The 22,312-nt window shown below is 41.3% G+C and overlaps 1 protein-coding gene across 2 annotated transcripts in view; it reads right to left on the bottom strand.

Moving 5' to 3' along the window:
- Nucleotides 1-908: 908 nt before the first annotated feature.
- Nucleotides 909-22,312, bottom strand: part of LOC126248486 (elongation of very long chain fatty acids protein AAEL008004-like) — a 332,054-nt gene continuing 310,650 nt past the window's right edge. For both annotated transcript variants that reach the window (XM_049949509.1, XM_049949510.1), the window contains exons 9-10: nt 12,061-12,252; nt 909-3,121 (exon numbers count right to left, since the gene is read on the bottom strand). In XM_049949509.1, the coding sequence (XP_049805466.1) occupies nt 12,079-12,252 (174 nt within the window). In that variant the 3' untranslated portion in view covers nt 909-3,121; nt 12,061-12,078. The remainder of the gene's footprint in view (nt 3,122-12,060; nt 12,253-22,312) is intronic.

Raw genomic sequence — 22,312 nt, 5'->3', positions numbered from 1 at the left:
TTACCCCTATAACCCACAGAAATAATTTTTTTCTCTTTCTAATGGGTAAAGAATTTTTTTGTAAAATTGATCGCTTATACCGAATGGTCTGCACATACGAGTATAGCTTAAATATATCAACTTACCTTCAGGTAATCAAGTCTTCAAATTTATCCACATTAGCAGAAAGTTTCCAAGAAATGTACAAACATGTTTTTTCACCTGCAATCAAGGTGGCTTTGTGGCCATTTCAAGTGTAATGCAGGTACTTGTAGCATCCCTCACTAATGACAACAGTATGCAATAACACGCTGCAGCAGGGCTGTAAGTTGAAGGTTAACTGGAGCTATGATATTTAAGAACAAAAGCTTGAGCGCGCTGTTGTCACAAAATTTTACCTAAGTCACAATGTTTCCCAGTTTTACGGTAAGGAAAAGTGCCTTCTTTGTCTGCAGAGAAGCCAGCATGCGTTTTTTTCTGCTTTGTTACATGAGTCAGAGTGTAGTGCAAGTAATGTAATTAGATTTCGTAAGGAAAAGATGTAACACAGGACGTATACGAATGAGCAATAGGGATGACAGTAGAAGCGAAGGAAATAAAAGTAGCTTTAAGATGTGTTATAGTAATGAAAAATTTTGAAATTCGTTTGTAATATGCATCATAAAGTCGCATCTTTAAATTAACAGAGAAAAAGCTTGTACAACATCTATGTGACTAATCTGCAATTCACACTTAGTGCCTGCGAGAGTGTTCATCGAACCACTTTGGTGGCTACCGAAACATTGCTTCGTTTTTATACCGACAAAGACCTCCACAGTTTCTTAAACGGCGCTTACGATTTAGAATATACGTTTGATGTTCAGGAGTAATAGATATTCGTTTTTTATAATAATTTTAATACAAAATTTTATGAGGTTTGTTTATAATACTTTCGAAATATTACAATTGTTATATACAAATACTTCGATTCATAAATAAAAAATACATAATATATACTTAGCACACACTGATTAGCCAGTTTTAATACATGTATTCAACAAAAATGCAATGGTTCATCAAATTTAAGTGATGAAGTGACTGCTCCTTCTGTAATTTATGTACAAATACTGATATTAATATCACTTTAAATGATTATAAGGCATCAACATGCCTGATACCAGAAGGATATTGCACATATTGTACAATGATAATATTATTTTAGCCAGTTCTAGCACCATGAACCACTTACATCCTTTTTTTGTGCCAGAAAGAACATAACATTTGTTGTTCATCTTTGGCATTACACACTTTTAACACTCATTCTATTAAATGACTATTTACATACTGAAAATAAGTTTCAGTAACTACGTACAAATTAGCTGCAGCAGTGTTTCAGTGTTCCCATACGGTGAAATCTCGCAATAACATGCTAAATTTCAAAATGGCCTGACCTCAACTGATACGAATGTACAGAATTGCCTATTATATAATGATGTTTGTCCTGTAGACTATAATGAGTTGCTGATTGAGTTCTCTACTGGATTGAAGTCTTATATAAGGAGCAGAATTCTTCTGTGCACAAAATACATAGTTTTTATCTCACTCTAAATATCAAAATATTTAAAGTAATTAGCATGGCAGTAAATGTCACGAGGCATACAGAGCAAACAGAAATTTACTTCAAATGTTTCCAAACACCGTATTTAATTTTGAACTGTTGCGTTATGAAACCGGTCCTGTGAGTGAAATTTACAGTAATGCGAGAAACCTAATAGCGCCAAAATCGTATTTTCCTGGATGCGCTCTTCATATTTCTGTTACCTAGTGGATCTTCTAGTAGCAGCTCTTAATGAAAAGGCGCTTTAATCGAATGAAATCGTTATTAATGTGAGAATTTATTAATACACACAATACTGATTTCAAATAGTTCTGTATAAACCAAACTGTGGCAGATCTGATTACAAAAATTCCTAAATTCTTTTCCTCAATATTCTGATCAATATCTATTTTAAAAACTTGAAGGTATTTGTGTTTTGGACAGATACTTGAGTGGATAAATAGTATATTCAGTCATAGCTCCTACAGCAAAATACAGAAAATAAAAGTAAGCCATATTCAATCTGTAGACATAAATCACATGTAAGCTAGTTGACACATATTAAATGGATAAAGTGGCGAATTGTATCCTTTACAAGGGACGTGAATATTTCAGATTTCCACGTTAAATACTGTTTACGATAATCACTGTTGATTATGTGGACAGTTAACAAGTACGGCACGATTTCACTCAGAATTCCATCGCTGTACATTCTCTTTATGCACAATGTACTTGTGCTTGACAAAATGGAAGCCGATGCTGCAGTATCCAAAATACGTTGTTCTGATATGGTTTTTTGATTGCCCTCCTTTTGAATCGGCCCAGATTTTCTTTTCTATATTTTTTATCGATTACTCATAAGGAAAGATCTTATTTTACATAATACTTATCGTAAATAATTACATTATATTACTTATCGTAAAATAGTTAAATTACCAGCAATTAAATTTAATGACTGTTGCGTGAAGTGTTCGTGCAGTTAAAATAACCAGTCTTATCTTCAAAAAAAGAAAATTTTAGATACTCGTGACTGTCTTAGTTACAGAAATTCAATTAAAACAAAACAAAAATAATAAAAAAAACATTTTAAAAACTTGTGAACTCCTGTAGAACATAAATGTATACGTTTCATTTTCGTAACGCTCAACACAGATTTTTACCCCAAGTCCTATGTCTGGCCGATTGTGAATATTCGACTGCAGCACAGGTAATTGACAACAATTATGGTGTGGTTACCACCCTTAAGTGGAACACTATTTAGTAAAACACTGCTTACAGCTTCTTTAAAGTACTACACAAACGGTGCACCAATTGACGCAAAAGGCACAGTTCATGTAAATACATATGAGCTCGTGGTTTCTTTGAGAAACCCATGTAACGTTAAAAGTTTGTAACAGTCGCCACTGCGGCTAAGTGTTTTATGCTTCTGCTACGTACTTGTAAATTTGTTGCCTGAGTGAAATGGAGATGAAATATGTGAATGATAAATATTTTGCATACACACATCTACTGAAGTTTCATAATGAACTCGTGAATTAGGAATTTCCGTCTTGGAGCCAGAGTGATCTGAAACAGAAACAGATATAACGTATTTTATTGCCAAGTGTCCATGAAACATACACTGTACATCACATAAAACTCTGAAAGAAGTTAAATAGCTAGTTATGTATATCTTCTGGCAATTATGTGTATAGAGCAGTTTCACTAGGGGTGAAAATAGTAGGCAAGTTGAATGCTATATACAGGGTGAACCACACCGTCAATGAACAGAGATTGTGCACGGACTAGCCGTCCTCTAGCTACCAAGGAAGCAGTTTCAGAAGCTATACATCAAGAACCCCAGTAGAATAACCATTATGCATTCTTCACAGACAATCTGCCTGAAGCACTAGAAGATAGTCCATTTCATGTTCGACAGAGGCTGTTTTTCCAACATGATGGTGCACGTGGTGCATCCGCTTACTTTGGAAGAAACGTGCGACGATAGTTAAGCAGAGCCTTTTCCGGGAAATGGATCGGTTGTGGAGGTTCTGTTTCATCGCCTCCGCGTTCGCCTGACCTAAGTCTTTTGGATTTGTTCTTGTAGGGACACATCAAGGACCATGTCTGTTCTACTCTGCCCGTGAATGTGGAAGACCTGGTAGGGTACTTCTTCGTTGCCTTGTAGCGATATAGATGCAGCAATGCTGAGAAGAGTTCACAGGCGCATGATCCAACGGATCGCAAAATGTTAGGAGATGCACGGAGTTCGCAGTGAGTATCTGATCTGAAGACTATGTATGTCTTGCGAAAAATATATTGTCACTCATTGTGCATTTACCACCTGTGGACGCAAACCGAGTAGGACTCGAGCAGCGGCAGTTAGTCAGGCTGAAGGCGCCAAAGTCTTGCTTGTGCTGTGCGTAAAAATTCATAACTAACATTGTGCCTCCTGGTCTCTGTTGATAGTCATGTAGACTGTATAAGGAACGATTTCTGCAGTGTCGTACTACGTAGTTTTCGAATTCTGAATTGCCTGTGGTCCACAGTATCGTTTTGTATTTTTCTGCTCTGTGTTGATTTCGATGCCGCGCTTTCGTCTGCTACCTGTATATTTTTTAGCCCACATCTCGCGCTCTACATAGTTTTGGCATTGAGAATTTCGGTGATAGCGATGTTTTCGATGCCCTTGAAAAAGAAATCGTCGATTAAAATTCGGATGAGAAAGCTGATGATATCGATATTGGTCCAGATTTCTGTATGTCTGAATATTCTGGTAGATAATAAATAAAATAAAATAATGTAGTGAAGCGTTTGAAATACTGTATTGTCTAAATGAACATTCGTAGAACAACATTGACAGGAAAAGTATCAAAAAAATCGCACCCAACATGTGTCTGCAAAGCGTGTGCCGTTGTCAAAGGAACAAAAAAAGTGCGATAAGAAACATCCAGATGGTGTCCAAATTGTGCTGTAGCTCTGTGTACCTGAATGCTTCAAAACATAGTATATTCAGGCAGATTAAATGTAATAAAGGTGTGTACATGTTTGTCTTCGGAATAAAAACATGATAATTAAAACATTTCGTACGTTACCTAATTTTAATATTTTCAATCAGATTTTTAAGACTAGATTAACTAAGATTCATCATTTAAAATGAAACATCATACACAATTTTCTGTATGTCCATGTTTTCACAGGTGTTTGTGAGACCTCGGCTGTTCGGTAGAAAATGTCAATTCAAACACCTTTCGGCCGTCTAAATTTCCGGATTTTTAGTTTATTGGACTATCAGTTTCAACAATATATTACGCCATCTTCAGGGCCCCTGATCGACGCGTAGGAAGACTCCCTCATTTGGTCCAGTCAAAATAGAGGCCAGCATTCAATGTCTGGTACCCACAGATGGTCTACGGATACGTCTTTGAATGCTGGTCCCTGTTTTGACTAGACCAACGGTGGGAATCTTCCTACGCGTAGATCAGATGGCCTGAAGATGGCGTAATATATCGCCGAAACTGATAGCCTAATAAAATAGCACTTTGGAAATTTAGACGAATGAAAGGTGTTGGATTTGACATTCACACACTCATTTACTGCGTTCACAGTTACAAAGTAATGATTTTCGAAAAAAATGTTAAAAAATCAGTCCAGATGCTCCATACAGAGTGACTCAGGCCAGTCCCCAACGTGTTAAAATATTATAACTGGTCGCTCGTACTGAATATAATTACTATGTTTAACATTTTCACACTGATAAGTTTTGTAGTTATTTCCGTCCTATGACAGGTAATTTATTTTTGTCTCGTTATTATTCTCCATAAATATTTATGACATGTGTGGCCATTACGTGTTATATTGAGCGTCCAAAAAACTGTAGTTGTAGGATACGTTTCATTTAAGAAACAGTGCATACTACAGCATGATAGAACAGTTCAGGAACAGAAAATAATTTTAAAAAATACACCTACACTCAGAATTGACCTCGCGGACTAGAGTACTCTGGCGTAAAACTCTATCCATTGCACTAACTTTCTTCTTAGGTCCTCCTTCCACCCCTTTAGTCCCACAGTACGCTCGCCATACAGATCGGCCAGTCGGCTTTAGCTTGTAGTTCTTAATGATAGTTTCCTCACGTAATTTGTCCTGAAGCATTTTACAGACTTCCTAAGTAAGTTTTCTTAAAACTAAAATCTCGTCTTGGTAGAAGATGAGCTTCTTAAAAAACAAAGAAAAATCTTTTTCATTTAAACGAATGGGACTTTTCATGAAAAATAAAGAAATCTCCATTTGGAAAACTAATGAGCGCTATCATGTGAGCAAAAGAATTTTTAACATATTACTTTGGAAGATCAGAAGAAAGAAGACTCTCTACGAAAAGCCGAAAGCAATTTTTCTTGAAAAGGAAAAAGAACCACACATTAGGAAAAAACACAAAGCGCAAAGACTCATCAGTACTAGTAGACGTTTTCTTGAGTAAAAGCAATTTCACTCTTCTCGAATAGTATACAGTTACTTGTACGGGAAGCCCCCCAAGAGACATTTCTAGAAAACTGCAGAAAAATTCTTTATATTTCGGTTGCCAACTTTAATAACCACTTTCAAAACGATGGAGCACATCAATCAGTCGTCTGTCACAGTTCATTCAAGACTGAATGAACTGTGAGAAGCCCGAACAACAGGGGACTGACATACTGGGACATTATTGACACTATGAAATAATGCACTGATAATGGCTAGGCACTAGCCGAAATCTAGATTTGCTTTAATAAAACTTGAAAGGAAAGAGTGGCTGACTGCTGTGCTCCATCATTTTGAAAGTCGTATCACAGTCGTTGAGTGCATCCACATTCCTAACGGAAGGTAACTTGATTAATAACCAGTGTTGCTGAATTAAATAGTCCTTAATGTCCGCGTATCTGGTGTTGAGTCATGAGTGCGTAAGTGGCTCGTAGCTGTTCTGTTTTGCAGTCTGATCCGGTTCCAGTCTGGTCGTAGTGTATCTTCTAGTGGTACATCTGGAGGTGCCGCGCAGGTGACAAGAGCCAACCTTTTACGGACTAATGACCACGCTTTGTTTTGATCGATGAAAGTGAAGCGGTTTTCTAGGGTATCTCATAGATCAGATGACACTTATTGCAATATGGGTCTGGTGTAGCTCCGATTCGACATAGGTTCTTTCCAAGTTGATCTCATACTATGCGGCCAGTACATGGGCATACTGCCTGTGCTTTGTTACTAATAGGACTGCTGTTAGGCGAAGGCAAAGAAGTACGCTGTTCAGGTTGTCGGGACTTTCCAGACCACATCACGTGAAGTTCTATGTGTGGTCTCGGGAATCTACCCTATAGACTGCACGATCAGGTATCGTGTCACGGGGTATTGGCTCAAGATGGGAAGACTGAACAAGATAATTGTCATAACGAGGTTAGATATAAGAGATAAACGCCACTTAAAGAGGTGGCGCTCAGATAACTGGCAACAGGAATGGGATAACAGGAGATAAGGGCACGATATTTTATACGTTATTCCCCAAAATCAGCGAACGGTTAGGAATAAGACATATCGACCCAAGCAGAGGCGTAATCCACTTCCTGACAACATAGCCCTTCCCCAGTGCTTTTACACTGCTTGAATCTCAGTGAAGGGAAGAATCCACTTGTGGGGAGAGAGGATCCTCGAGAATGTCGTCGTACACTGCACGTTTCTCATAAAGACAAGACGACTAGAACAAAAATACGAGGACTTGTACAACGGGATTATAGATGAAGCAGCATGTATATAAATCGATAGTATGGTAGACTCGATCTCAAAGGCCTTGTTCCTTCAGTATATAACAGAACGACGAAATAGGCGTGACATTACACCCAGGGGACAGCAGTCTAATAAGATGGCGAAAATGATCCAAGTAACAATACAGACGATGATGACAAATTCCGTGATCAATTCACCTAGTACGCAAACCGTCACAGGTTATTGTACCGCTTCGAAAAGCACAGGTGAAGGAGCTCTTGAAAAGAGAGAATATTGGGCGAATCGATTGGCCTGCACGTTACCCGACTTAAATCCCATGGAGAACGTGTGGTATGTGTTGGGAGACGTTCTATAGTACGTCCACATGCACCAACGACCATACAGCAGTCATCAACCACGCTGGTGAAGGAATGGAACGCCATGTCACAAGAACTCCTTACCAACCATGTGGCTAGCATAGGGGCGCGTCGCAGAGCAAGCACTGACGTCCGTTTTATTAAGAATCATATCTAGGGGACCATCATGAATCGCGGTGACTTCAGAATAATTATTGTCTTCCAATAAAAGTGACCTTTCTATTCGTCTCATTGCATATTTCTTTTGGTTATCCTCTGTGCTATTCGTTGAGGCGACAAAAGTCCTGGGATAGCGATATGCACATATACAGATGCCGGTAGTATAAAAGGGCAGTGCATTGACGGGCACGATAGGGATTAGCAGACGGTGAACACAGAATGGTAGTTGGAGCTAGACTCATGGGACACTCCATTTCGGAAATTGTTAGGGAATTCAATATTCCGAGATCCACAGTGTCAAGAGTGTGCTGAGAATACCAAATTTCAGGCGTTACCTCTCACCATGGAGAACGCAGTGGCCGATGACCTTCACTTAACGACCGAGACCAGTGGCGTTTGTGTAGATTTGTCAGTGCTAACAGATAAGCAACACTGCGTGAAATAACTGCAGACATCAATGTGGGACATACGACGAACGTATCCGTTAGGAGAGTGCTGCGAAATTTGGCGTCAATGGGCTATGGCAGCAGACGACCGACTCAGGTGCCTTTGATGACAGCACGACATCGCCTTCGGCGTCCGTCCTGAGCTCGTGACCATATGTATTGGACACTAGACGACCGGGAAACCGTGGCCTGGTCAGATGAGTCCCGATTTCAGTTGGTGAGAGCTGATGTTAGGGTTCGAGTGTGACGCAGACCTCACGAATCCATAGATCCGAGTTGTCACCAAAGCACCGTGCAAGCTGGTGGTAGGTCCATAATGGTGTGAGCTCTGTTTATGTAGTGGACTGTTAAGGCAGCCAGTCCACAGTGAAGTAGCCGAAAGGGCACACGTACACACACGCCGACTGGCGCGAAGTCTGGAACAGGATTCGTAATGAATGTGATAAAGAAAAGAACGTAGCTACTAGAACACTTAACTTTTATATCGTCCTTTGGTATACAGCATTCTTGATGATACAAGTGAGACTCTTTAGATTCATGAAGTAACTAATGGCGCCTTGCTAGGTCGTAGCCATGGACTTAGCTGAAGGCTATTCTAACTGTCTCTCGGCAAATGAGAGAAAGGCTTCGTCAGTGTAGTCGCTAGCAACGTCGTCGTACAACTGGGGCGAGTGCTAGTCAGTCTCTCGAGACCTGCCGTGTGGTGGCGCTCGGTCTGCGATCACTGCCAGTGGCGACACGCGGGTCCGACATGTACTAATGGACCGCGGCCGATTTAAGCTACCACCTAGCAAGTGTGGTGTCTGGCGGTGACACCGCAGTTTATTTGGAATGGACTGGGTGCTCTGGTCCAGCTGAACCGATCATTGACTGGAACTGGTAATGTTCGGGTATTTGGACAACATTTGCAGCCAATCGTGGACTTCATGCTCCCTAACAACGATGTCTTGTCACCGGGCCACAACTGTTCGCGATTGGTTTGCAGAACGTTCTGGACAGGTCGAGCGAATGATTTGTCCCCCTACATCGCTCAACGTGAATCCCGTCGAATATTTATGGGACATAGTCGAGATGTCAGTTTGTGCACAAAATCCTGCACCGTCAACACTTTCGCAATTATGGACGGTATTAGAGGCAGCATGACTCAATATTTATGCAGGGGGCTTCCAACGACTAATTGACTCCATGCCACGGCGAGTTGCTGCACTACGCCGAGAAAAAGGAGGTCCAACACGATATTAGGAAATATCCCCTGACTTTTGTCACCTCAGTGTACGATAAGAGTGCGGTGCCCCATTAGACGCGACATGTTTCACAAGGTTGACTCGCATGGATCCATCCCCGTTAGGAACGTTAAAGTGAGCATTCGTGGTCCACTGCTTCTGTCGAACTTCAAACACTTCACCATAGTTTAATGCGCCAGTTGAATCTTCTCATCTAGAATATCAGACGGTTAAGTTGTACACGCGAATAGCGCGTACACCCAATCTCGAGCCAAACACAGTCTTTACTCATCTCTCCCAACGAGTTCTTAAACTCTACCCATTTGCATTATACATTACTGTTTGATAGGGTTCATCTTTACAAATACCCATTTGCAAAAAATCAAATTGCAATCCTGATACATAGATACCAATAGTCGTCACAAACCAGTCATCTATCTCACTAGGTCTTGGGTTAGTACTACCAAATAGAAACCCAAACCTCAACGTATTCCTTCGCATGGAGGATGATTAGCTGAAGCGCGTTACTTATGAGTTGTCTTCAGTCACCTCACTAGTGTCACCTGTCCTTCCATTGGCTGCCAGTGATGGCGTTCAGCACAAACAACAGCACGCGACCTGGTGTGCACAGCGCTGCTGCGTTAGTGACGGCCTCTACAGGTCGATCGACTAACTAGGCTGCACATTTACACTCGACTGAATGGGAATGCTAGAATTATAAGTGATTAAATTGTTGCCCAAATGCTTTTCTTTGACACCCATTTACTACCGAAAACATGCGTGGCATGAAATTTAGTTACAGACATTTTTGTACCGTTAGTATGCAACGAAAAGCACTGCGACGTCCGAGAGCGGCAATTTTGGGTCACGCTGTGTATGTATTGCTATGTTAAATTTACGAGCAGTGATCTACAGGCCTTGATGTATATGTATACACTACCTGATCAAAAGTATCTGGACACCAATGTGTAAGGTGGAATTGACCTATATGACACGAGAGACAGACTCGCCAGCATAAATGAGTGCGGGGATTATTGTGCTGCCAGCAGAGATGCAGTAACAACAGATTATATCCGTCAGGAGAGATCAGTGACTTCAAATGTAGACTAGCCAATGGATGTAACCTAAGTAACAATGCGTCGCGGAGATCTCAACCCTTCTATAGCTGCCAAAGTCTATAGTTGGTGGCTGGTGGCGTGATTGTGAAGCAAAAACGCTAAGGAACAGCCTCAGTTTAACCAAGACCAGGCAGACTCATGTAGTGATGGAAAGGGACCATCGAGCATTGTTGAGAGTTGCTGAAAAAAAAAAAAAGCCATGAAATCAGCCAAAGAAATCACTCGTTGAGTTCCAAAGCGCTAGCAGCACTCCAAATAGCACAATGACTACGTGTATGGAGTACAATTGTCGAGCAGTTCCTCATAATGCCGTATTTCTGTGGTCAATGCTAAGCGACACTTGAGGTAGAGTAAGGAACGACGTGACCGGAGAGTGGATGATTGGAAATGAATGATTTGGAGCTATGAATCAAGCTGTATCCTCTGACATTCCGATGGAATGTTTTGAGTTCGGCGAATGCCTCGAGAACTTTACTTGTTATTATGTGTAATGCCAACCTGAAGAACGGAGGAGGTGGTTTTATAAGCTGGAGGTGGTTTTCTTGATTAGAGTGTGGTCCCATATTGCGCTTTAGCAAATGCTAAACTTGGAAGGGTATGAACACTTTTAAAGCTTTCTTTACTGCGCACAGTAGAGGAACAGTACGGGGGGGGGGGGGGGGATGATAGTTTTTATCAGCATTACAATAGCAGTCCGGAACCGCGGGGCTGCTACGGTCGCAGGTTCGAATCCTGCCTCGGGCATGGGTGTGTGTGATGTCCTTAGGTTAGTTAGGTTTAAGTAGTTCTAAGTTCTAGGGGACTTATGACCTACGATGTTGAGTCCCATAGTGCTCAGAGCCATTTGAACCATTTGAACCATTACAATTCACCCCGTCACAAAACATCATCTATAAGACAAGGGTTTATGGAAGCTAACGTTCCCCAAATGGACTGGTCTGTCCAGACCCCTGACCTGAACGCAGTGGAATACGTTTGGGATGAATTAGAACGTCGACATCGCGCCAGATTCTAGTGTACACCATCAGTACCTTCTCTGGTTTCTGATCTTGACGAAGAATGGGCTGCCATTCCTCCACATACATTGAAACACTACATTGAAAGTGTCCCCGCACAGTTGTTCAAGCCGTAATAAAGGCGAATGGTAGGCGCACCACCTGTTGATGTCTACTGATAGGTGTCCGGTTACTTCTGATCAGATAGCGTATATATTTTGCGCAAGCGTATCATTGAAGCTTGTTTAATTCATAAGCCAGTAAAATAGACGAAATAGATACGATTTGAGTCAAATGTCTGCTTTGTAATGGAGGCAATAAAAGTGTTAGTATACATACATGTCGCTTTCAGTGAACATTTAGCTACACGATAGTGGAATACGTAGGTGAACAGTCTTATTGTAACTTATTTCCTGAATTCATGATATTTCACAATCGTTAACCACAAAAATTGAAGTTGCATCAGTACACTCACCTCAGAGATGCTGCTGATTCACTCAGCTTTCTTCACTGTTTGAGTCTTCTTGTACGCTTGCATGTAGAAGTCGTAGAATAGACCGAAGAAAATGGCAGAGTGGACAAGGAGGAAAGCAGCTATCAGTTTCGGATAGCCGCAGTCAATGAAAAGAACTTGCGCTGAATGTATAAACACAAGGGTGAACTGGGCCTGTAAGAGAAAACAGAAGTAATGAAACTGTTTAATGCACCGAATAAAAAATGGCTCTGAGCACTATGGGACTTAACATCTATGGACATCAGTCCCCTAGAACTTAGAACTACTTAAACCTAACTAACCTAAGGACAGCACACAACACCCAGTCATCATGAGGCAGAGAAAATCCCTGACCCCGCCGGGAATTGAACCCGGGAACCCGGGCGTGCGAAGCGACAACGCTACCACACGACCACGAGCTGCGGACACACCGAAGAAATCCTGGAGGTCAGTCCATTCAGTGATCGTCACTCCATAACCTTAGATTCATACAGTATTTATTGTCTTCTTGTATTTAATTTGTTAGTAAGGAAAAGACTATCATTAGCTTCATATGATTTACTGTTTAGCATAGCCTTGCGTGTGCATTCCGTACTGCAGTCTATGCTAGGCGAGAGATTTTTTTAAAAGTTAGAGCAAAGTTTTTATGTACACTTAGTTTTTAATACACAGGACTCGGAGAAAAACTGCGAAAAACTTGCGAATGTATTTGCTAACGACTGTCGGATTATGATATTCCTGTCGAAATTGTTAGATAATTTTATAGAAACTTTTTCTAGAACGATACGCTTTTCCAACAAAATTGCATTTCAGGACACTTGGAAATCTTGTTTGGAAGAACAGATGAATGTATCCAGTGTTATTTTCCTTTCAACAGAAGGAGTAAAAATTAAACTGGAACCAACGTTTCTTAGGAATATTGAATAAAATAATTTATTGTCATAAAAGACAAGTGTGACAGTAATACTAAAATGAATTGTTTTTGTCTTGGTAATTCGTGTGTTGCTCTGTTGCGTGCACACACAGTTACGATTGTCCAGCAGACGAGTAAGTGACAATACTAGAAATGTCAGTACGAGGAGGGTAGATCAAAATATAGATCTAAAATCGAGAATTTTATGTTACAGGGTGGGATTTGAAAGAAAGACATGGTATTAATGAAGTGGAATTCGCAGAGTAATGGAAAGGAACGAAGAAGTACCAAAAGGCGAAGAAGAAAAAGGGAAGTCATGGGAAGAGAGAAAAAAACGGAGGAGAGATTGCAAGAAAAAAGTGAGTTTTCATGTTGGAGAAGGACGAAAACATCTAAGTCGTTATAACAGTCTGCCAGTAATATGGGAGAAAACTCAATGTTGGCTACCTCTGATCTGTACACTGTTTCAACGAAGTGCACTGACTATAGAACTTGTGTGTCGTCTCTGATATCGGTTTCTTGTAAGGATATTTTTTTCACTAACTGATCAAACCATACCGTACAGGAAGGTGACGTTTTAGCGCAGGCGCAGTGAACTACGTGGGTGGTGCATTATCTGAACTATTTCGACAGCGATGAACACGTGAATGTGTTGAAGCTGTGCAGGCGAGAATTTCTCCAACATGTTATCGCTGTCTACGTGTGTAACCTCCACAAGCTCATTGGATTCTGTTGTTCTCTTTGTTCCAGACTTACGTATTTATTCTTTGGTTCGTTTTTCCGAAAGTTTTTGACATATTTCTTGCTGGCTGAACTATTTCCTGATCTCATGGATCGTCTCCACGTGTCACAGTCACAGTCACAGTCACAGTCACAGTCAACCGTAATAACAGCGTGTTTTCCCTGTTTATCTTGACGGCATTAAGATGCGCCGTTTTCTATATACCTTCCCACTCTAGATCAAGATTGGTTGGTTTGATGTTTAAAGCGACTAAATTACTAAGGTCATCAGTCCCTGTTGATCAAGAGAAAGGCCCAGTCAGATATTTCGTTTGTCATAGACGAAAAAGTAATATTTTCTTTCATTTACCGTGAGAAGCGTTTACGTCCTGTCTATTGCCCAAACTTACAAATGGATTTACAATTCCAAATAAGTCCACTTTCAAAGCCCAAACGTATTTCTCTTTCATTGATGTTTGCCAGGTATACTGACGAAAAAAGAGTCCATGCCCTCGCAATCAGATTTTTATCTTTTTGATTCATCTGCTTACTTTTAGCAGTCTAGCTTTCATTTCATAAAGGTCTGACCTTCTGTGCCTGGCCTTTTACAGCTGCAGATTTGAATACATGAATGAAGGAATCTCATATCTACAACTGACAGAAAGGAAGGTCCAGTCAAATGTTTTGATGGTAAGGGTCCCGAAAATGAATTGTAAGGGCCTAAAAATACATTTTTGTCCGGTTTATCTACTTCGAGGAATCATTGCAGAGGTTGAACAAAATTATGGAAGCACCGTGATAAACGCAAGCTTGAACATAAATGCAGATGGTAGCCAAGTCAGCAGGTTGCGCTGCTGTATTTGACCACAAACGGCACCTGTGCAGTGTCCTCAATACTTTGCAAGTGTCCATAGTGGTCGGAAAAATGTTCTGGGTAGTTGTGTGACAATTATGTCGGACCAAAGTGAATTTTGACGCGGGCAAATAGTCGGTCGTTGTATGGTGGGTGCCTTCGTAAACAAGATAGCCGAAGCGTATGGTGTTTCAAAAGGTACCGCATCGAAGATTTATGCCGCATACAATGAAAGCGGAAAAGGCATACAACGAAAGCGGAAAAATGTCTTCCGCTAAGTCAAAATGCGGACGAAAATGTGTGTTTGTTGATCGTGACAGACGGTCATTGAAGAGGGGTTTCACAAAAAATAAGGGGGAGACAGCTGCAAAAGTCGCTGGGGAACTGAATGTCGCTCACGAACCATGTCAGCCGGCCGCTGTGGGCTGTTCTAGGCGCTTCAGTCTGGAACCGCGTGACCGCTACGGTCGCAAGTTCGAATCCTGCCTCGGGTATGGATGTGTGTGATGTCCTTAGGTTAGTTAGGTTTAAGTAGTTCTAAGTTCTAGGGGACTGATGACCTCAGATGTTATGTCCCGTAGTGCTCAGAGCCATTCGATCCCTGTCAGCATCAAAACAAAGTGAACAGAGCTCCAACCCACTCATTAGTGTTGTGAATGTCCGTAACAGGAAAACGTTGTACCAAAGCCATAGAACCTGGACTACTGAGCAATGGAAGAAAGTAATTTGGTCGGATGAGTCTCGTTGCACACTGTTTCCAAGTTCTGACCGAGTTTACGTCTCAAGAGAGAAACATAGCGGAGGTTTGGTGATGATTTGGGGAGCCATATCGTGGTATTCCATGGGTCTCATGTTTACTTTGCAAGGTTGCATTACTGCCAAGGATTATGTGACCATTTTAGCTGATCAGGTCCATCCCATGGTACAATATTTGTTCTCCGTGGTGATTCCGTGTTCCAAGGCGACAGAGCTCCTGTCCACACTGCTCGCTTTATCCGGTGCGGGTTTTGTGAGCACGAGGGTGAATTGTCGCATTTCCCTGGCCACCGCAGTGACCAGATATTATTATTATTGGGCCTTTTGTGGTCTACTTTGGAGAGAATGATACGAGATGTCTACCCATCTCCATCATCGTTACCTGGACTTGCCGGTATTTTGCAGGAAGAATGGTATAATATTTCCTTGAAAACCATACATGGCCTGTATTTATCCATTATTAGACGGCTAGAAGCTGTTTTGAAGAGCACTGGTTTTCCTATACCGTATTAGGCATGGTAATTTGTTGTGTTTGTGGTGTTTCCATATTTTTGTCCACCCCCTATACGTTCTGCCAGTAAAAATGTCAGTGCGGCTGGGAGATTAAAGGACGAGAAAGTGGAAAGACTGAGGGGAAAAAAATAATGGACAGAGGAAAAGTTGAAACCAATAGAGGGTTAGCTATCCCGCGATCCAGACTGCAGATTACGTTTATTTTGTTCCACATCATATGACACAGAAAAGAATTAATTTGCATTTTGGAGTACCTATTTTCCATCGTTAGTACAAATTACTGAATGGCGTCGAAGCTCTCACTGTTTTTTTTTTTTAAAAATGTGGACTGCTTCCCTTTGCTCACGGTTGACCATTCCGTGAAAATGAGTTTGCCGGAATTTTATCTCCTAACATCTCCATGAAATGCGGAAGTAGTATTTACACGTAAAGGTGACTGAGGTCTTGCAATGATTAGGGAATGTGTAATAGAATCCATAAACTGAAAGGGGAAATGAAATTTGAAAATTATGAGCTTGTTACTGTGATTTAAAACCAATCTGGTACACAAGTGTCTAAGAACTACAATGGGTGATCGATTTTGAGCTGAGAGGGTAAGAACGTCCCACAGTAAATTTAACTGTACCATATGGAAGGATATGGACAATCTATGGACGATAGAAGAATTAAAACTGCTAAAACAAATTGCGGCTTTACATCTGGTTTTGTAAGATTTTCATTATGCCACTGAAGTCTGTGACAGTGAAAATTATTCATGTGGACTAAGACCGAAGACTGGCTCTGAGCTCTATGGGACTTAACTTCTGAGGTCATCAGTCCCCTAGAACTTAGAACTACTTAAACCTAACTAACCTACGGACATCACACACATCCATGCCCGAGGCAGGATTCGAACATGCGACCGTAGCGGTCGCGCAGTTCCAGACTGTAGTGCCTAGAACCGTTCGGCCACTCCGGCCGGCTAAGACCGAAGACCCAATGGTCTAACATTGGTAAAGACCCTGGACCAGCACTCGTGGGAACCGAGAGTTAAATACCCATTCGGACCCTTCAGATTAAATTACCCCTGTTCTCCTGTAAATTTCCCCTGTTCTCCTGATTGTAGATATGGATCATGCAACAAGCCATGGTCAGTATATTCAAATCGGCTAACCTCCGTATGTAGCAAGATTCCTCGCTCTTAGGCGGACAAATAAAATCTAGTTGCCGGTATGGAAACTGTGCCTCAGTCTCTCCCTTACGTGTTGAGTGACAGTCACTGAACTATCGGAGCAAATAGTCTGGAGCAAATACAGTCTGTACACGCCACGTTCGTGTCGTTGCTAACCGTCAGCTGCTCTTGCAAAGTCTACAGGAGTACCATGCAGGAATGGCAGTCTCATGAGAAGAGGGTTACGGGAGGGAAAATGGTTAGACCACAACCTAAGAGACCACATTCGAAGATATTCGATGGTTTAAACACTCCTGACATTTTAAAATGAAGCGCTGAACTGGAACACGAGTGGGGATTTCAGTTTCTATAGGGAAAGGGACAGCTTTGCTAGTACCACAAGCTAGTCAAGAAAATGAGATCATAGACGCAGGTTGAAGTTTTCTGGTGATCCGTGACCTTAATTAGGTAACTTCGTGAAGGTAGGTGGTCGTGAAAGGTACAGACATGGGGTTAAATCTCCACTCACCAAAAAGTTTTGTTACAAATGTTCTGCGGATCAGAACAAGTAAGGACAGGTACTTCAAGCAACAACTGATATGAGTTACTGAGCGCCACCATTAATTACCTCTGACGCGACCTGTTTCTCTAGTATTGCACAGATCTCCCAGATAGACTTTTCCACCTCTTGCGTTGAAAATTCTGTGTTTTTGAATGGGGTTTTCAGTTTACTATGAAACAAAAATGGTCGTAAGGCTTTACTGGCCGGGACACCCCGTCTTGCGTTCTTCGGCCGCCTGTTGCAAATCTTTCTGTTTGAAGCCACTTCGCTGACTTTCGCATCTTTGAGATGAAGATGAAATGAAATGGTTAGGACAACACAAACATCCAGTCCCCGAGCGAAGAAAATCTCCAACCTCCTGGAAATCGAAACCGGGTTCAAATGGTTCGCCGGCCGTTGTGGCCGTGCGGTTCTGGGTGCTTCAGTTTGGAACCGCGTGACCGCTACGGTCGCAGGTTCGAATCCTGCCTCGGACATGGATGTGTGTGATGTCCTTAGGTTAGTTAGGTTTAAGTAGTTCTAAGTTCTAGGGGACTGATGACCTCAGATGTTGAGTCCCATAGTGCTCAGAGCCATCAAATGGTTCAAATGGCTATGAGCACTATGGGACTTAACTTCTGAGGTCATCATTCCCCTAGAATTTAGAACTACTCAAACCTAACTAACCTAAGGACATCACACACAGCCATGTCCGAGGCAGGATTCGAACCTTCGACCGTAACGGTCGTACGGTTCCAGACTGAAGTGCCCAGAACCGCTGTGCCACACCGGCTCGAAACCGGGATCCCGGGATCTTGAGGTTGCGACTCTAACTACTATGGACTTCAATTTAGCGTTACACCTAAAATAAACAAACTGAGAAAACATATACAGTTAGTGTAAAGGTCTGCCTAGTGTGCAGTTTCATCGAAACAATTCAGTTATTCTTCAGTATCTTCATTGATCTGGAATGTATTATTTGTAATGTATTTTGTGTACAGATTTTAGCAATGTAATTTTATGTTAGAAACGGTTATTACACTTTCTGAATCTGTTCATCTACAGCAGATGTGAAATATACTATCCATGGAAGTTCCGTTCGAAGCTGAAGCTACCCTAAATGGTGCGCTGCAATTTACACAAGGAAGATGAAGCTCATGAAATATAACTTCACATTTACCTTCACTTGATATCGTGTTATACTTTCTCTTTTTTATAGTGTTGCAGAGTACTGAAGCTGTAGAATGCGTTTGTGTACTGACAATGGCCTGTAAGTGTAATTTTCACACAGAAAAATTTTCATTTCACCTTTTCCTTATTTAAAAAGTGCTATATGTGAACTTAAATTACTCTATGTCAGTGCAAATGAATTCCAGGCTACTCATGATATTTCAAGCTAGTGAACTTACATGCATACGCGAAAATGTAATTGCTTTTATGTTTTTACTCCGCCTCTCATCAGCTAGAATTTTAAATTAAGATTATACTGGCGAGTCATGCAGAACATGAATGTTGTATCGAGAAATTTGTGAAGAGTAAATAGTGGCAAGTATGACGTAATTATAATGAGTAGTAAAATGAAAGAGAGACCGATCGAACAAAAGGAAGTACACTGTTTATTATTTCAAAAGTAATCGCCATAGCTGTTAATACATCTATTCCACTGTCAGGCAAAAACGGTCAGTGCCTTCATGGAAAAGATGTTTGCGGATGCATACGGAAACAGGCGTGCACCTTTTCGTCTGAAGCAGATCGACGACCACGAATGTCTTTCTTCAGGACTCCAAGAATATGGAAACCTCATTGGGAGAAATGAGCACTGTATGGAGGACGTGTGAGGGCTACCCAGCGAAACTTTAGCAGCGTAGTGGAAAAAACCTTGGCACACGTTGCCAAGCTTTTTCGAGTACGCTGCAGAACTTTCGCTGGGAAGCACTTACGTATCTTCCATACACTTCCGATCTCTCTAAATGCGATTTCCATGTTTTTGGAGCCCTGGAGGAAGATGGTTCAAATGGCTCTGAGCACTATGGGACTCAACTGCTGAGGTCATTAGTCCCCTAGAACTTAGAACTAGTTAAACCTAACTAACCTAAGGACATCACAAACATCCATGCCCGAGGCAGGATTCGAACCTGCGACCGTAGCGGTCTTGCGGTTCCAGACTGCAGCGCCTTTAACCGCACGGCCACTTCGGCCGGCCCTGGAGGAAGATATTCGTCCGATCTCTCCTAATGCGATTTCGATATTTTTGGAGACTTCCATATTTTTGGAGACTTCGTGGCCGTCTTCTTGTTTCGGACGAAGATGCTCAAGCCTGGGTGCGGTTGTGTTTCCGTAGGCAACAGCAAACATTTTACCTGAAGGCAATGACCGTCTTGTCTCACATTGGGATGAATGTATTAATAGTTATGGCTGTTACATTTGAAAGAATAAACAGTGTACCTGCTTTTTTTCATCTGTCTCGTTTTCATTTGATTACCCCTTATGAAAAGTGACTGGAAGAGCATTGTATTTAACTATACTGGAAAACCATTCGTGTACCAAACTTGTTGAATTACAATATTTTCAAATACACTAATGCGTGCAGCTTTTCAGCGTTTTCGTTGAAAAGTGAAGAATACTGTCAAATAGTTAAGTACAGTTCCGTTATTCTTTAAGTCGTCTTTTATACATATTTACAAACAAGATGCACCACCACAAGATTATTTTACATTGGAAAACTAGCTTTTACCCTTCACTACAGACGTAATATATTAGTAAATCTAATGCTACTTTTTAGGAACTGTACATAACACAAGCAAGAGATGAAAAACTGTAGTATAGGCTGCATAGCAGAGCTCTAGAATATATTCATTTTCTGTACAAGGTGTCTGAAGGCCTAAATTAGCCGCCGTTAAAGTTAGTTGTTTCATTCATAAATAGAAGTTAACAGAAGGAACTGCATCCGCCACCTTCATAACGCCGTATAGAGATAGCGTTTACATATTCATTTTTCAAGACCTGTATTAGGTTCCTCAATAACCCGTAATCTTGCTGCAGCTACTCACCATTTTGGCCTCAGATTAAGGAGTACTCCAACTTGACGACATGACAAGCAGAACTGCGAAGTCGCTTATTTCAGTCCACTGGAGAAAAAGCTATCAGTATCTTAAAAATCAATGTTAAGTATTATGGGGAAGCTGACAACGGCGAGATCTCATGCTGCACACAAATTACCGTCAATTTATCCCAAAACAATTAGTTTCTTTTTACAGGAAATTCAGAAATATGCTCAGGCAAATAAACTCAAAAACAACAAAGGTTTCAGAAAAGAGCAAACGAGGTAATACAGAGAGCTGCACTTATATCCTGAGTCGTGTATAAAACACAATTCGACTACCTTGATTTAGGATGTTTATGATTTCCTTGAACCTCTACAAGTGACTGTCGAAAAGGTTCCTGTAACAATACCATAGTAGAAACTTTCCCCACGATTTACCAAGGCTGAGCTAGAGGTCCGCATTAAACTGAACTGTGCAAAACAAAAGGGCCATTTTTTTGAAATCCCGTTATTTTCCCCCAGTGCGATGCAGGTAATTGTGAAATTTGACTGAAATGCAGCAATCGCTCGACGACGCTTCAATCGTGATGATTAACTCTTTACACCATCAGTCACTTCCCGACAGAAGTCAATATCCATCGCCAAGCAACAAACAGCATACTGCCGTCAAAACAGGAAAAATCATATTCTGACTGCTTACAGCGCCATATTTTCACCTGGTGGCAGAAAGTGGAACTATTGTTTTTTCCAGCATACTTCGCGAGTGCACCGATTAATGAACATACCTACATTGTTTTAGCGTCCTGCGATGTGTACAGCTCGCACGGTAGCACTCTTAACACCGTCAGTTAAGTTATAACCACCCAGTGTATTTCCACACGAAAAAATCCCACCGGTTGATGTCAATGTGCCAGGCAGGCCACGGTAATCGCGAGCCACGACCCGTAGACTTAATATTGCAGATTCATGCTACATATTCCCGAACAGCTGCTGTAACATTAGCATGACTGTACAGGTGCATACGTTGTATTGAGGAAAACGTGTTTATTACGATTATTGGCTTGTGTCATCTTCTGGGCTGCCCGTATAGCTGAGTGGTCAGTGCGATTATCTGCCATGTGCAGGACGCACATTCGATTCACAGTACTGGTAAAGTTTTTCCTTGATGGGAGGACTAGAATAGGTACACTCACCCTTATCATGCTAACTGAGGAGCTACCTGATATGCTAACCTGACAAGACCGGAAGAGCGGTAATATCTTTTTCTATGTTCTCCTCTTAAAAATCAGACCGCTTTTATGTCCTCATCTCCTTTCCTGAAACCGCAACCCTGTTCCAGCTCTGCCACAATACCTCCACTCGTTCCCCATCCTCTTCCACTACTAGGAACTTATCTAGTTAGTTTACATATCTTAAGCTGTTCTCTTCTGTCTGCAGCATCACATTCAAAGTAACCATTGAATCTCATATCCACACCACTCCTTACCTTCACATCCACGATTTAATTTCTTCACGAGGAATTTTTCTTTGAATCTTATTGCTATCCTCTATCAATGACAGTAACGAAATTTGGAATACCGGATAAAACCAGCATCATCACCACATCCTGTGATTAATCAAGAAACTTTTTCCATTTTTAAATTTATGCGTGTATTATGTTTAATTTATTTCAGAATTAACAATTTCACTATCATCCTTCAAGGGGTAAATTTCTCTAAGCTGAAGGGCATGCTTTCGTAGCTGCT

This window comes from Schistocerca nitens, chromosome 3, assembly GCF_023898315.1.
Source record: "Schistocerca nitens isolate TAMUIC-IGC-003100 chromosome 3, iqSchNite1.1, whole genome shotgun sequence".
Taxonomy (NCBI): domain Eukaryota; kingdom Metazoa; phylum Arthropoda; class Insecta; order Orthoptera; family Acrididae; genus Schistocerca; species Schistocerca nitens.
The sequence above is the reverse complement of the archived record's forward strand: the minus strand, read 5'-3'. Positions and strand labels throughout refer to the sequence as shown.